Raw genomic sequence first — 17,131 nt, 5'->3', positions numbered from 1 at the left:
TTGACTATCTTAAACATATATAATCAATCCGGGGAATGCATTTTCATTTTAATTTCGCAACTTAAAGAGCGTTAAAAATATCTATTTAAATAACACATTAAAACTAGTGTAGGAACTGACAAATGTAATTGATATAATTGAATTTTTATTTTCATTTTGCACTTAATGTTGCACATATGTTATTTAAAATGTATATTTAAATACACAATTGCATTGTCATTTTACATACTGCATTGCCATTTTGCGGATTGCATTTCAAATTGAAAATAGCAACCAATATGCTTCCATATTTACCTGGTCTCCTTTTGGACCTTGCTTTTCAACCTACAGGAAAGAAAAGAAGTGCTTGAATCAAGGATGTGGCAATAAACATTGGCTATAAATGAAGTCATAACAAAGATGAGGTTATCTTTACACAGCTGAGTGAAAAGACAAAGCACATGACCACTCACATATACATGACCTCTTTTAATCTCCTCTCTAAAACACAATGGCTTTAAAATGCTGTGAGGTGTCACTTTTCAAACGGCATCTTTGAAAACACAAGCACATCTTGGAAAAAGCTGCAAAGTCAGAACTTGAAATGTTCCTATGAACTGTAACTGTACTGACGTGAACTGTGATGTTAGAGTCCATAAATATAAGTGACATGTCTAGAACCGTCTGAAAACACATCTCTTCCGTCAACACCTGACTGATCAGTTCTGATTTCTATCTCTTTTCTACTCTTTCAAAAAAAAAAAACAGCTCTGTATACTGTGGTAGGCTATATGAGACCAATTTTCTTTCATTGCACTTATGCTTTTTCTTGTCCTTATGTTGTTCCAATTGCTTCCATTGTTTCCCTCATCTGTAAGTCGCTTTGGATAAAAGCGTCTGCTAAATGAGTAAATGTAAATGTAGAATGCCAAAATTGGTAACGGCACTCTAAAAAAACCTAAAAGCACAAATAAAAACAAGAATTCAAGAAGACAGGTTCACATCATGTGACTAAAAAGTGCAGTGCAGTTTCAACCAAAGCATTTCAACCGAGATTGTTCGAATGCTTTTTCACCCACACTGAATTTACAGGCTGACTACAGCACAGAGTGGTGATGTGGCGAGCGTGTTGTCGGCTCATGCTTTTCGATCTCTGGTATGTCCTCATAAATGTAAAATTAGAACGAGTAAATAATCGTTACGGCCTGATATAGTTCCGCTGGTGTTTGCTTACTGTTTAAGTGACATAAGGGGGACAGGTTGGTAGTACCGTAACATCACACCACACACAATGAACATATGTCCCACTTTGTGTCAGACGTGACCTGACAGACGTGTCTCCTACATGTGCAAAATAATTAGCTCTCTACCTGCAGAACATGTCTAATCTCCAGAGTCTGTGCACGCTGCTGCTGGCCGCACCTGACTGAGGATGTTTCTCTTACTTGGCATCACATTTATTATTGTATTTGGGATGTTGAATATGGCATTTTTAATTAAAGTCAATACAAAACACTATGTAATTGCCTTAAGTCTTGTTTTCTGTCTGGGCAGTGTTAGGTGTACATAATGGTAAGCTGTAGGTCAATCATGGATTGAAATAGGTAGAAAGAACAAAACCACTTGAGATATTACAGTGACAGACATCACTGTTGATAGGAAACAATGAAATAGTGTTATAATTCTACCTTTATAATAAAGTAACTAATTAAAATGAAAATGGTAGACATGGTGCTGCCTATCCTTGGCTCAACTTTAACTTCCCTGGCGCTGAATGCAGCATTTTCAATTAATGTCAGTCTGAAACATCTTTCACAACTCATCTAACTTCTATACTAAAATTTCCCGATTAAACAGAATTAAAAATGACAAAATATGTAGGACAGAACCTTGTTTAACCCATCTGGTCGACTGTACTGTAAAAAGTTCTTTGCAAAAAATAATTGCTGTCTTCTGTATTGAATTCCAACACAGCAACTTCAAAATAAAATGTACTTTGATAAGCCAAAGTGCATAAAATTTTCAAACTACATCTTTACATTGTCTTAGTTTTAAACACTGAGTGCAGCTCTATTCTACAAACTTCTTCACATCACATGCAAGCAGCTGACCTGGCAACCACGTCGTGCAGCTCCGCCTTCACATTACAATCAGTGCATTCTCTAGTTCACACGGATCAACATTCCGGCATGTGATGCATTGTTTCCTGTAATTGCGATGCTTTCTAAACACATTAAAAGTAACACCATATATGCCACTGTGATGCGAGTCGACCTCTCTACAGTGTAAAAGCCAGCTAGGCGAAATGCAATAATTGGCTCAAAACGCAGCAAGGGGGCCCGGCGTAGGGTCAGGGCCCACCAGCACCACAGGGGTTGCGGGGGTTTGTAAGCAAGTGGTGGAAAGTTATTAAATTTGATGAACGATTGGACGAAATTCTTTCATAATTTCATAAAGGTGGTTCACAGATGAATTGTTATAGTGCATTAAGAATTGAAATACGGTCCATTTTGACTTCACATAGAATTGTAGCCTCACTTTTAATATAACAAGAGGAGGAAATACGATTCGGGGAAGTTTTATGCATGCATGCTCACTAGTCTCTCTTGTAACATAAGAGCTGAACTGAGCATCTTCTCACAGAAGCAGTTTCACAATCCTGTAAATCTAAACCTCAGAGATGACTCTCTATAAATCTGAGTTCAGTGCTATAGTCTGCCATAATGCGGTTCCTGCAAAACCTCTTAAGAGTCTCATTCAAAACAAGGCAAACACTGTTGTGTCATGCAGTTTTGCAGTATTGTAAGGTATAGTGAAACACGTACCGAGAGAGTTCCCAGAGCTGGCGAGCCAGGTTCACCCTGCAAGAGAGACAGACAAATTTAGCAGAGATTAGAATACAAATGATAGAGGGTAAAATATGATAAAATGTCACATTTTGGTTAAACTGTTTCTTTAAGAATAATGCAGCAAGACATCTGAAACATTCATTCTGGAGCAAAAAAGCTCACATCCTCAGAAATGTACAATAGAAGGTAACAAAACCTGACATCGAAAAAACTACAGCAGGCCTGCTTTCATATGCAAGGAAACATGAGGTTGCCTAAAGAAGATAAAACGCACTTAAAGTGATATTTCACACAAAAATGAAAATTCTGTCATCATTTACTCACCCTCTTGTCATATCAAACCTTTATGAACACAGAAGATATTTTGAAGAAAGTTGGTAACCGGACAGCACTGGCCCCCATTCACTTTTATTGTATGGACACAAAACCAATGCAAGTAAATGGGGGCCAGTTAACATTCTTCAAAATATCTCCTTTTGTGTTCTGCAGAAGAAAAAACTCAAACAGGTTTTAAATGACAAGAGGGTACATGATAAGTAAATGATGACAGAATTTTCATTTTGGGTGAACTATCCCTTTAAGTGAAATATAATGTTGACAAAGGATGTTGGAGCAGTAGCATGACTAATGTCATACTGTATGCTGAAGAAGGTTTATAATAGACCGTGCGGGTGACGATGACTCACACCGTATCGGAGCATATGTTCTCCTAAAATTCAAGCTTCAGAAATATGACATCCGCGTCAGTCAAAACCCTTGACAAAAACATGCAAAGCCTTCCACAAATTGAATCTAAATCCACAAGAACATTAAACTTCGCCGAAACAAAAAGAAGTGAACTTCTCAAGCTCACAGATATCGAGAGTGGTTGTACGTTTGAAGAGAACGACGTGTCTTTCCGACTGTCGGGTTTAATTCCAACTACAGTCTTTTCTCCCACCCGCCCACCTTCTCTCTGACTGGGAGATGAGATAAAAACAGAAGAAACTGGTTATTATCTGCTGCAACACAGAGGAGCTCATTAGAACTTCAAGGCTTGAAAACACAGCATTGACAATTACACATAAGCACGGGCAAACAAAGGAACCCAATAAGAGAGAGAACTTTAAAAGACATGGGGTAATATGGCAGCTAATTAGAGGATAACATTCGATCTATTGTTTGAAAAGCGGTCCCGCTGTGGACTGCGTACACGCATGAGCGTGTCTGTGGGAGCCTGGGAATCAGATATCAGAGGAGAAAGCTCTCTTCTATATGCTGTTTCACTGCAGTCACATCTTTCCTGGTGTGAATCTCTTATCGGTTGTGCTTAAAAATGTGGAAGGCAGTGTTATGGATTCAATCCAACTTAAAGTGACAGCTCATCCAAAAATGGAAGTTCTTTCACCATTTACTCATATTCATGTCATTCCAAACCTGTATGACTTTCTTTCTTCTGCAGAACACCAAAGAAGATGTTTTGAAGAACATTGGTAACCAAACATCATTGGCCCCCATTGACTTCCATTGTATGGACACAAACCACAGAGACATCTCGAAATATCTTCTTGTGTGTTCGACAGAACAAAGAAACTCAAACAGATTTGAAATGACAAGAGGGTGAGTAGATGATGACGAATTGTTAGTGTTGATCAGAAAATCGTGTTTACAGTTAAGGCACTTTCAATGGAAGGCTATGCGAAGCATTGCGCCCCGATGAAAACATTAAAGCTGCAATCCATAACTTAGTTTAAAATAAACAAAAATCAGTTATTGAGCAGGAAAATGAATGGGACATAAAGGAAAAGTTCAACCGAAAATGATAATTCTGTCATCATTTATTCACCCTCAAGTTGTTGCAAATCTGTATTAATTTATTTTCTCTGATGAACACAGAGAAAGATATTTGGATATCATATACAAATTTCTTTGTTCTGTTGAACACAAAAGAAGAGACTTTGAAGAATGTAGGACAGCAAACAGTTCTGGGGTACTTTTGGCTACCATTGTCATTTGTCCTACTATGGTAGTCAATGGTGGCCAAGAACTGTTTGGTTACAAGCATTCTTCCAAACATCTTTCTCTGTGCTCATCAGAACAAAGACATTGATACAGATTTGGAACAACTCGAGGGTGACAGAATTTTCATTTTTGGATAAAATGTCCCTTTAATGAATCCAAAGCTTTTTAAATGGGACAGATACATTTAATTGGTTGTCGTGGACACAGTGTTAAGCTTCCATCATAAGTGCATTAGTGTTAAGACAATTTTCGTGTTCATTTTTCCAAACTGAAGGACGGATCGAAATTCATATGTGATGCAATGTACAACCTGCCACAGAAGCTGTCAATAAAGCTTACTCTACAACATTCCCTGTATATAAATATTCAATCCAAGCACCGGTACATTTTCTTATTTTCTTGTCTTCATACATTATGGTTTTCCCTGCCACATATACATGTCAGACGGTTCATTTGACTTGCTATAATAAAACCGGCTTTCCATCTCACAAACTCCAGCAGCATTCCACATGTCTGATTTACTGAGCCAGGCGCTACATGTCCTGCTCAGCACGAGCGATATAACCAACAAGATCAATGATTCAATACAGACGTATTTCTTTGTCCAATCAGTGGTCATGCTTCTTTGAGGTTTTTAGTAAATCAAACCTGTTGTATGAGAATCTATAAATAAACGTAATGAGATGAGCGATTCAGACGGTTAGTGACAAAGCCTGTCTTGGGTTTGATGAAATATGGCACTACATTACAATATACTGTATGAGAAATGAAAGAACACAGTATGCTGTGGAAATATATGTCTGCTTTTGGACTGTGCACAGAGCTGAAATGCATGTCTAGTTTCTCCTCATTTATCAATATTGTGTTTTACCTGAATGTTAAAATTAAAATATAATACATAAACTACCGGTCAAAAGTTTGGGATCACTTGACAAAAATGTTTCTCATGCTCTTAAAAATCTTTTAATCTGAAGGTGTGTTTCAATGCTTGAAATGACTTGTGTGGACAAAAATATAATTGTGCCAACATATTCATTTCTTTATAGAAAACTACATTTTTAATAAAAATAATTGTTTGAAATGGATTACTTGGACAAAGTGAATAAAATGAATAAAAAGCAGCCAATAAGAGTCCAGCATAAATGGAAATTCCTTCAATACTGTTTAAAAAGCATCCCAGGATGAGGCATCAAGAAGCTGGATTATAAAATGCCAAGAGAACGATTTTTCAAATTCTAGTCAAAGGGTGACTACTTTAAAGGTGCTAAAATAATACGTAGAATTTGTTTATTTTTAATGCTTTTAGTCATAACATAATTCCCACAGTTATAACTGTTTTATTCCATTGTTTTCATATTCTAAAATGTGAAAAAAATAAAATAAGGAATGAGTGAGTGATCTCAAACTTTTGACCGGTAGTGTATAGCCTATATATATAACTTAAATATAAATCATATATAAAATATTGTTTTTATAGTTTTCATTAGTGTTGTAATGTAATGTTTGGGTAAATATAATGTGTGTGGCGTGTATATTTGTGTACATAAATATATACGTGTATGTCTATTTATAAGAAATATGAGTAATATATATTTACTGTATATTAACATACAAATGTATAGATATTTATGTAAAAAATGTTATATATTCACACACATGTATATGTGTGCATTTATACATATAAATAAATATACACGCCACACACATAGACTGTTTCAGCGGAAAAAAACAAAAACAAGTTAAGTGGACTAAATTTAAATTCCGGTAGACTTCCACAAAAATCAATAACTGTTGAGTAGTTTTTAATGGAGTACAATTAATATACAATAAAATATTACTATAAATAAATGTTATTATAAATTAAATACAAAATAAACTGTTATATTACAACCAAACACAGACCGGAATAAAACAGTCTAGATTATATAAACACAAATATTTATTTCGGAATTGATTTGACAGAACTAGTTTTCATTCTTAAAATATGCATGTGGTCTTCAATGCACATATAAAACACACTCTAAACAACACATTCGCTGAAAAACAGCCCTAAGATCATAGACACACAGCCTGCGACAGTGAAGCAGTGTGTATAGATGCTTTTTACAGTAAATCAAACTTGTTGGAAGACTTACTTTATCACCTTTAAGACCGGGTGGGCCTTCAGGTCCAGGGTCTCCTTTCAAACCCTGAGGAGACAAAAGAGACAGCGACTGGTTTAATCACAGGGTCCAATTCCCAGCAGCATCCAGACAAGACAACTTGGTGTACAATCTTTCCAGCCAGGGGACGATGTATCAGTTTGTCTTCCCTCTACTTATGAATTCAGCAGGGAAGCACTTGAGCAATCTTTTAGTAAAAATCATGCTGTATGTCTGGAGAGCGTGCAGTGAAGCGCTGCAGCTTATCTCTGCCAGCGAGTATCTGAGGGAGTTGAGGTGGCCTCGTTTAAATGACAAATGTCTTCTCTTTCCTTCTGCACTTTTCTTTGTGAAAGATTAGCAGAAATTGCTCGCTGTGAGCCGCGCGTTCTTAACCTGCCACCCACCAATTAAACAAACAAAATAAGATTGAACTCGTGACATGAAACCATTTCTGATGATCGGATTGATTTGACACGCAGCCTATGTGGGCACGCAAGCTACACGGTTAAAACAGAGATATCGTTTCCAAACGTATAACCTGTACTGCTGTATAGATATGTAGACTATATATGTACACTACATAGATATATAGACAGATAGACCAGTATCAGACCAAAACACACGAGAAGGTAAAATTTATTGTAGCATAAAATCACAATTGTTTCTGTTCAACTAAAACTCAAAATAAGCAATAAAACTCAAAATAAGAATTTATTTGTGCTATGCACCAAAATCTATACAAAAAACAGGGGATATTATTGCATTATAATTCAAATGTCAATATAATATCATATTATCAGGGCTCTACTGATTTCCAAGAATACTGTGAAAATAAATAAATAAAAACAAACAAATGTCATTTCTTTGTTTTATTATAATATAAAACTTGCGTATAACAGTCTAATATTAAACCTGTTTGGTATCAATAAAATCATATTTAAGATCATAAAGATGCAACCCGCCAGACTCGCTTGTGGCACTTAAGCGGCCCAGTTGAGGAAATAGGTTGAGAGCCACTGCTAAATGCACACACACACCCATGCAAGCCCTCCGGCTGAAGCCAGGATTAGTATTCCCATCACCTTCCTGCCAGGTCTTTTTGAGAGGGAATCTGATTGGAGATAAGGCAAAACCAGAGGCAAAGTCAAAACTCTCAGTGCTAAAAGAGGAGAGAGGATAGTTTAAAAAAAGAGAAATAAAAAAGGTGATAGAGGGAAAAGCGGCAGAGCGGAGGGGCTGATAAATGAGGCCTGACACGTATCGACAGGCTAAATTTACAGTGGCTCTTGTTAGTGACACATCAAGACCAGCAGCTATAGGGAGAAAGAATTGTGAAATAAGTCAGGGGATACTTAGAGTGGAGGAACCGCCGGCCCTCCAAACACAACCATTTGTCTTAGTTAAGCCTTCGAGTGAGACTATACTGAATTATATTAGGCCCAGATGAGCGACTCGACTCTTTTTTAAAATTGTCTCCTAGTTCATGGCTAGAGATGTGACTAATAAACTCTTATGATGGCGAGACTGGTCATGACGGTTGAGCGAAAGCTCGCCGTGTCCGCTGGCAAAAAAGAAGCAGGAACCGTAATCTAGTGCCCGGCTCCATAAAGAAGATCAATACTAATAAGATGCTTGAATGTGACTCATCTCTCAGATCAGCCGTCCTGCTATGAGACTCAACAGTTGGGCTTGAAATATCCTCTTTCCAATAACACAGAATAAGCACAGAAACTGAATCTGAAGCGGCATAAATGTGTATTTACACAAACCGTTAATGCGGCTCTAAAGCGGCATAAATGCATTTACACAGGAATTAAAATTATGCGAAATAATGCTGAACATAACCACAAAAGCACTGTTCTAAGAATATGCTAATAAAATAATGCCTTAAATTAAACGATATAAACTAAAAAAATATATACTGACACAAATAATAACAATGCATACTTTAGGATAAAAGCAATATTAGGCTATAAATGCAACATTTTAAATGAATTTCCTAGCTAACAAACATTCCATAGAAATGTGTTATTATCGGGCACCTCACCGCATATTGAAAGACGGCAAAAGTTGTTTTAAAGAGCCAGAAAGTCACTGTCGACCAGGTAAATGAACAGTTCCGGTGTTACAATAAATGTTACCAGATCATTGTCGTGTATGAAATATTGTCCTCAATGAGATGCTTTTGGATATATAATGTCCGACAAACCTAATATTTGAAGCCGTTTGAGACGCGGTAACACAGGTCTGCATGTGATCATGTCCCACGTATCGGAAGGTTTTTTCCTTAAGAAGGAGAGGAGCTAAATGAGGAATTTAAACAATTCATGTCATGAGTTCAAATAAAAAAATCTGCATTCCGCGCACACAGTCACAAACAATCATACTCCAAACATTTTTCTAAATTAACTTTAAAAAGAAACGTAACGAAATAAATGTAATTTGCCATTAAAAATAATCTAAACTATTTTATTGGCTGAAAACAGTCTCAAAATGTACATCATGCATTCAAACTGTGCCACAGCCTGCCTGAGTAAACAGCCACAGCACAAACAAAAATACTCCAAACATTTAAATCATTTTATGAAGAAATGAAATCAAAAATGTATGTTTGAATTATTAAAAAAATCTGTGTTGTTATTAATAGCCTATAGCAAATGTCGCTGTGTGTTTTTGGCTTCATCTTCCCTCTCTTGCTTTCTGCTGACATGACAATGACGTAGTTTAGAGCGGCTTTAATGCAACTTCATTTACACTAATCCTGAGCCGCATCAGAGTCGCCTTTGATACTAGGCTCTGAGGAGGGTCAGAGCCGGCGTATTTTAGATCGGCTTTCATGCGGCATTGCATCTTTACACAGAAATATAATCCGCCACAGAGACGCTTAACTCGCCTGTGTAAAGACGCCATTATTAGAGGAAAGTTCAGCCCAAACTTATGGCACTATGTACAAGCTCTCGTGGAATTGTTTTTTCACATTGCAAACATATTGGGAACACAAAAGTTGAAATGCTAGAATAATCGCGTTGCCAATAAGTTGACCGTTCATGGAGATACAGTTCATAGAGACCGTGAGGCTCGAAACAAGAAAAAAAACACTCAATAACAAAATTTATCAAACACATTTATATGACTTGTACATTATATTCCAAGTGCATTGAAACAATCATTTTCACAAAAATAATTTAAAATAAATAAAATCAGTTTCCATGACTGGATGTCGCTAGCTGCGTTATGAGGTCACAGCGATATGGTGACGTTTTGCACATTTATAATTATTGCGTACAGTACTTGTTTCACTTTTAAAAACTATAGGCAGCCTAAAATTACATTCCCATTGATTCATTAAACAGATGCTTTTATCGAAAGCAACTTACAAACATCACAAGCACGTTTATACTATGGACAACACAACAGTAGTACACAATACACCAGCTTCAAAAGCCTAAATCCAGCAAGCCAATATATCTTTTCTGGCCCAATCTCTGACTTCGGGGTATAAGAGACAGATGTAACTAAGATTTAGCACTTGAACTTGATCGGCATCGTGGATCTGTGAAAATGCAGGTGAAAGAGAAGCTCACATTGGGACGGCGCCATGGAGGTTAGCCCGAGGTTGCTTTTAAATGATGTATGTTCTGAGGGGTCTTTGGAGAGAGCGCCCCGCTCTGCTTTTGGCACAATCTAATGACACCTTCAGGGAACCGAGCTCACCTTTCTTTTGTAGTCCCACCTCCCCGAGAGCAACCCCAGTAAAGAAAAGCTGCCTCCCCTCCTGTTCAAAGGGACTTGTATTGAGCTCTGGGCCTACAGACTGTTCTGACCCCAGGAGTGATGCGGGAGAGACGGAGCACATAGTTAGCCTCTGCTCGCTCTGGGCATTGTGGCACGGGAGGAGAGGTGGATGATGGGTAAAAATCAGGGCCGTGTCCCTTTCTTGTTCTCACTTTCTTTCCGCTTGCTCCGGCGAGAGGTCAGAATACCGCAGGGATCTATGCTCACTCGCCTAATAATTATGTACCGCAGAGCGTGTCCTGGATGCGGCGGATCCAGGTCACAACACAATCTGGCTACTTCCCAGTACAGAGGGCAGATACACACGATCGCACACAGATGTGCACAGAGGCATACAGACATATTACAAACAGACGGTCAACAAAAACATAACACTTTTGTCGTGGACTCACATCTGAGTTTGATAGGTTGGCGTTTAGCACAAATCTGTGCATGGGATGCATGAATTGATACCCTTGAACAGCACCCCAGACTCAACCACTATTGGATCATGTATAATTTGTGTCTCTATATACTCCCAGTGGTAAAAAAACATTTTGATTTACTATTTCAGTCTCTCAATTTTCAAGTGTTAAAGGTCCAGTGTGTAGTCTTTTGGAAGATCTATGGACAGAAATGCAATATAATATACATAACTATGTCTTCAGAGGTATATAAAGACCTAACATAATGAAGCGTTATGTTTTTATTAACTTAGAATGAGCTATTTCTATCTACATACACCACGGGTCCCCTTACATGGAATTGACCATGTTGTTTCTACAGTAGCCCTAAACGGACAAACTGCTCTACAGAATGCGTTTCATAAATACGTTGTCTCCTGCAAAGAAGCGAAAACGTGATGACATCTTGGTCCTGTGTCAGCCACCGTAGTTCTTCGAAAGGGAGGGGCGAGCGATGGAGTGAGCCGTTGGTTGCAATTCGCAACCTCACCGCTAGATGCCGCTACATTTTATACCCTGGACCTTTAAAACTTTATTCCCTTTAACATAAACATCTAGCACTCTCCAAAGCAGTTTTTCCATCTCTTAATGAGGATAACATTTAAATTCCCATCAGGATGAGCATGATGTGTCTCTGAGGTGTGTGTGTTTAAAGTAGAGAGAACTGTTGATATGCTGAATGGCAAGCCTTCAAAGACCTTTGGAACAAGATCCAGTAGAGTAACAGAGATATCTCGCAAGCTGGCCCACAAATGCCAAGGGGGTTACGCCAGGAAATGCTTTTTGTGAGTTTCCATTTGCTCAGCGATTCAATGCCACAAACCTTTGAAGCAGCACAGCACAGAACGATGCATTCTGAAACATTCTGAAGAACATCACGGAGGAAAAAAACATGCCGAACCGCGTCGGCATTAACAAAAGCAATCCAAACAGACATTAATGGCCTTATGAAAAATAACCATTACTATATTTTAACTAGAGGTAAACTGCAGCAACCAGTTTTATTGCAAATATCCTATATTTAAAATATAGTAAATTGTAAAAGGTAAATTTCTGGTTACTGTGGTATTTCTACAAATAACTAAAAGTACATTTTTATAAGAAATTTCTCATATAAAAACGTTTTTCTCCACCAATTAAGCAATCCACAAATGTTTTGCATCCATTTAAAGCATACAAAATCTATCTATATCAACGCTAAACGTACCCTGTCATGTTCTAGAAGATACTGTTACTCTACCACGCCATGTTATGCTCAACGCCATGTGAGTCTCTCAGCGGTCTCATGTCGGACTAACGATACACGCCATCATGCACATTCCATTCTCCCATCTCATGTAACCCCGGTGGGCCTCAGATATTAGCTATTGACTTGGAAAGATTTAAATTAGCAAGCCATTAGAATGCATTGATTTCTGTAAATGATAGCAAATGTCTTAAGGTACTGCGGTTCAGTCGGGTTTCTTACATCTCTCTCGGGTGATCCCACAGGACCGGGCTCTCCATCAGCTTCCTTTTCACACTGACAACCATACTGTAGTAAAAATACACAGCATGAGACCACACACACATCATCAAAACACATACATGGGATTGGGGAACATTAACAAATTAGGTTCACAAGTCTCAAATTCAGGAGTTAGTCAATCTTAGTCCATCCTTTGCCAATGTATATTTGAATCTAAATGCAAAATACCAAACAACAAAATCAGTGCACGAGCACCCCAGCCGATTGTAATACTGTAGTCAACACACAAATCAAGACTGTCGTGAGCTAAAATTCATCTGTGATTTCTAAGGACTTTGTTGCTGTAGAACAATGCCTAGAAACTTTCTGACTTCTCAACATATATATATATGAAATTTATTACTAGGATCAAGGGCAATCACATATAATGAGGAAACGTAAAGAAATGCCACCATTATATTAACAAAATCAGGCTGCTTTGACATATCTATTCAAGCAGTGCCTTTTCAAACAGACAGTAACTCAAAAGTCTTGACCGCTGTTATCTACAATGCATCACGTTCATGAAATGGCCATTCATTGCTTTAAGGATTTCATTTTTCCCAAGGAAATGTCAAAGTAATCTTTGTGCTCCATATCTGATGTTGCACCCTCACATTCTTAACCAACTGCAAATCTCGCACTGACGTAACGTTAATACCATTACAAACATGCCTGTCTCCGCCAACACGGCTTGCACACTATGTCAAACACATACACGAGCTGTGAAGAGGTGATACATATCCTATATTCAGATATGAATCATATACAACTACGTATACATTGAAAACACAAAAAAATATTTATAGAATCATTTGAATTGTAATTTAAAAAATAGATTTTGATGCGAAACTGAACATCATTGAATGGCCCAAAATTCAGAAATAAACCATTAAATAACATTTTGTTTTTTACCGAAAAAAATATAAGGCATGCTACTATGCAGAAAAATCAAGGTACTGTACATAACACCTGGCAAATCTAAATATCCCCAAAATAACTTTATTTTGTCACGTCCAATCAAGATTAAACATTCAATGTTTATATTCAAATATTCAATGTTCCTTTTAGGAAAAAAGTATGTACGTATCAGCAATTGCACAATCACTACATTGTTTGATTCATTGATTTATTCTTTGGGAATTCCCATAAATCATTTCCATCACCAAAGAAGTAAAAGGTCTCGGTGACCTACAAAGTCTCTACATTACATCTGAGGTGGAAAAACGTGGAAGGGCCCCCTAAAGTAAGCAACACACTTTCATCACATGAAGATGTAAACCAGACCAGAAAAACAGTTCAACACATGATCTATAACATGTTTTTGTAAAAACGCATGTCACGTTCCTTACAAAACTGTCAGGGGGGACAAGGAGAGAACCCAAGCGCAGGCAGCTTGACACGAAAACAATAATTTATTAACATAAAACTACAAAGCAAAAACCCATGAGGGAGTAAAACAACAATGACAAGGAACATAGACTAACTGACTGGACTAAATAAAACAACACTTGACATAACTAACACTGACTAGACTAGACTAGACTAGACAATACCTTACAAGACACACAGCAGGAACAGGACAGGCAGACACCGAACAAAATGAACTCGCACAGGACAGAAAACACAAGGGCATTATAAAGGGAACCAAATCAAGAGGGGAACAGGTGTAGGGCATGAAACCATTAACAATCAATAACGAGGAGAAAAGGGGGCGGGAACAAAGACGAGACCCGAGAGAGCGCATGGTACATCATAACAACAATATCATGTTTCTCTCACACTAAACACATGGGTCTGTCATGATTCTGCCACAATACTCGGAAACTATGCCCAGAAAAGGCAGAATCATGACACAAAACATTCTATTGTGACGACCTCCCTTAAAAACCAACCACGCGAAACATGAGGAAACTCAAAGTTTGCTCTATACAAAGAACTCGGATGCCCTCCCTTCCACCCCATAATTCTTCCAGAGTAACTGCAGTCTGGCGAAAGAGTTTAATTTCATATCGAAGTCTGATCTGAACCAGCCGCGATGGGTGTTTTTCCGGCACTTTGATGGCCAGTTGCATGACATGGGAGGCCGAACACTCCAAACACCCCCCCAAAAGTATGGCCAAATCTGTCAGGAGCGCCATAAAGCTGTCTGTCACTGCTGCAATATAATCAAGGATGGGGCACTGTACCCTTGGCAATGTCCCTGGGTGGAGAAAACACCGGCAGTCTCCAAAATAACAGATGACAAGCGCTTGAAGTTCAGTGTCTGATTACAAAAACTATTTCAAAGTTGTCCACAAAGATTTTAAGTATTGAGTATTATGCAAGCAATATGCTTTTTGTCCTGTACTCCTCTCTGGTATAGAAATAAAACTATGCCTTGATGCAAAAACTAGTAAAATAGTAAAACAGTACTATGGTACAAAGACGATTGTATTTCGATTTATTGATTGAAAAATAATACCATTTAGTTTCATGTGTTCTAAGCTCAAAAGACAAAAAAAAAAGAATTTAAAGACTTCGCCCTTGTAAACAAACTTTTTAAAATGATGAAACAGACAGAATATCTTCTTTCTAATGTAGCATAATTAAAATATAATCATAGACTTTAGTCTTGGCATGATGCAACAGAATTACTAATACAATTCACAACTGTTTCTCTTAGAGAGCAATAAGATTAAATGGAGAGTGTTTCTGTAATGCAATGCAAGTTGCTTTACATAAGAGTAAAAGTAGAGATTTCTTCCCTGTCCCATGCTTCTCATTTATATTTCCTTAATAAAGATCTCAGCAATTTCATTCATAAGAGTATTCAATGACATCACAGACATGGCTTGAATAAAAAAGAATCAATAAGTCAAAAGACCAAATCAAAGCACTGCCACTCGCATTCCTCGTACTCTCACTGTGTCAACAGTTCCTCTGGCAACATTACCATTGAAATAAATGTTCCTCCATCTATGAAGGTCAGATGTGCTTCACGTTCTAACAGGTGAGACGGACAGCTGCATGCTGGATCTCAACAGACACTAATGTGTGACAGTGGTGTGAATGTCTGAAAGTATGTGCACCTTGCTGAGCATTAGCTTCTACGAGATGTCACGACAACTCTCACTTACGTTTGATTCATATGAGATTCATTCCAAGAGATTTGGTTTCGGTTACCCACTTTGCTCAACGCCAATGAAAATATCCTCATCTTTACAAGGTTTGGAAAAAATTCACAACTGAAGAATACTGACTCCCTTTCAGTTCATGAGTCGAACTGGTCTTGACTATGGATGCATTGTATTGAAGAAAACTCTAATATGCTATAATGTGCTAAATTATGCGATATGCAATATGTGATATGATAATGCTCGTTGTTTGTAGAAAATATACTAATTATATTAAAATATCTAAAAATGGTAAATTATATAACCAACATGTTTTGCATTCATTGAAAGTTTTAGTAGTTGCAACACTCTCAAAAAGGATTTGTTAAATGTATTTATCTACTTATTTATGACACAATATCAGCACTAAAGGCTATTCAATGGCCAAACTCCAACTTAACACCATAATACCAACTTCACAAACAAAGATAGGATGTGTTATCACATTTTGTCTACGAACACAACAGTTTTCATAGTATCGCTATTGCAATATGCACATTTGTGATATTTTGATCATTGTAATATTTGAATAATACATCTTAAAGCTCTATTCATGAACACAACAGATTTGGTTCTGCTCCGAAACAAACTATTTGCCATTACTCGTAAATTGAAAATATTTATGATCATTTATTCCCAGACAGCTCTGTTTCTCAATGCTGCCTGCATCCAAAATTAATTCCAATACATGCAATTAAAAGCCATTCTTGATCCTTCAATCCTGAATGACTCACAACCCCCGATTCTTTACTGTAAGCCACCCTGTGTATAAGTGTTTACTGAAACACTTTAATTGAATCTCATTACTAAACACAATGGCCTGTTTTAGTGCTTCAACATCGGCTAAGAATTACAGTTCACTCTCTCTCTCTCTCTCTCTCTCTCTCTCTACCCCTCTCTCTCCCCCTCTCTCTCTCTCCCTCTCTCTCTCTCCCTCTCTCTACCCCTCTCTCTCCCCCTCTCTCTCTCTCTCCCTCTCTCTACCCCTCTCTCTCCCCCTCTCTCTCCTCCTCTCTCTTCTCCCTCTCTCTACCCCTCTCTCTCCCTCTTCTCTCCTCCTCTCTCTCCCTCTCTCTCCTCTCTCTACCTCTCTCTCCCTCTCTCTCCTCTCTCTCTCTCTCTCTCTCTCTCCTCTCTCTCTCCCTCTCTCTCTCCCCTCTCTCTCTCCTCTCTCCTCTGCTCTCTCTCTCTCGCTCTCTCCTCTCTCTCTCCTCTTCTGTCTCTCTCTCTCGCTCTCGTCCTCTCTCTCTCCTCGCTC

General features: G+C 37.9%; 1 protein-coding gene across 6 annotated transcripts in view; it reads right to left on the bottom strand.

The window, feature by feature from the left end:
• The window catches only part of LOC130559201 (collagen alpha-1(XIX) chain), a 129,440-nt gene that overhangs the window by 85,502 nt on the left and 26,807 nt on the right, over window positions 1-17,131 (bottom strand). For 3 of the 6 annotated variants that reach the window (XM_057342138.1, XM_057342142.1, XM_057342139.1), the window contains 3 exons: window positions 6,965-7,018; window positions 2,805-2,840; window positions 295-324 (listed from right to left, as the gene is read on the bottom strand). The exons of 1 other annotated variant lie outside the window; for it this stretch is intronic. In XM_057342138.1, coding sequence (XP_057198121.1) covers window positions 295-324; window positions 2,805-2,840; window positions 6,965-7,018 — 120 coding nt within the window. The remainder of the gene's footprint in view (window positions 1-294; window positions 325-2,804; window positions 2,841-6,964; window positions 7,019-17,131) is intronic. 2 more of the 6 variants (XM_057342140.1, XM_057342143.1) reach the window with 1 other exon arrangement.

Source organism: Triplophysa rosa, linkage group LG9, assembly GCF_024868665.1.
Source record: "Triplophysa rosa linkage group LG9, Trosa_1v2, whole genome shotgun sequence".
NCBI lineage: Eukaryota > Metazoa > Chordata > Actinopteri > Cypriniformes > Nemacheilidae > Triplophysa > Triplophysa rosa.
The sequence above is the reverse complement of the archived record's forward strand: the minus strand, read 5'-3'. Positions and strand labels throughout refer to the sequence as shown.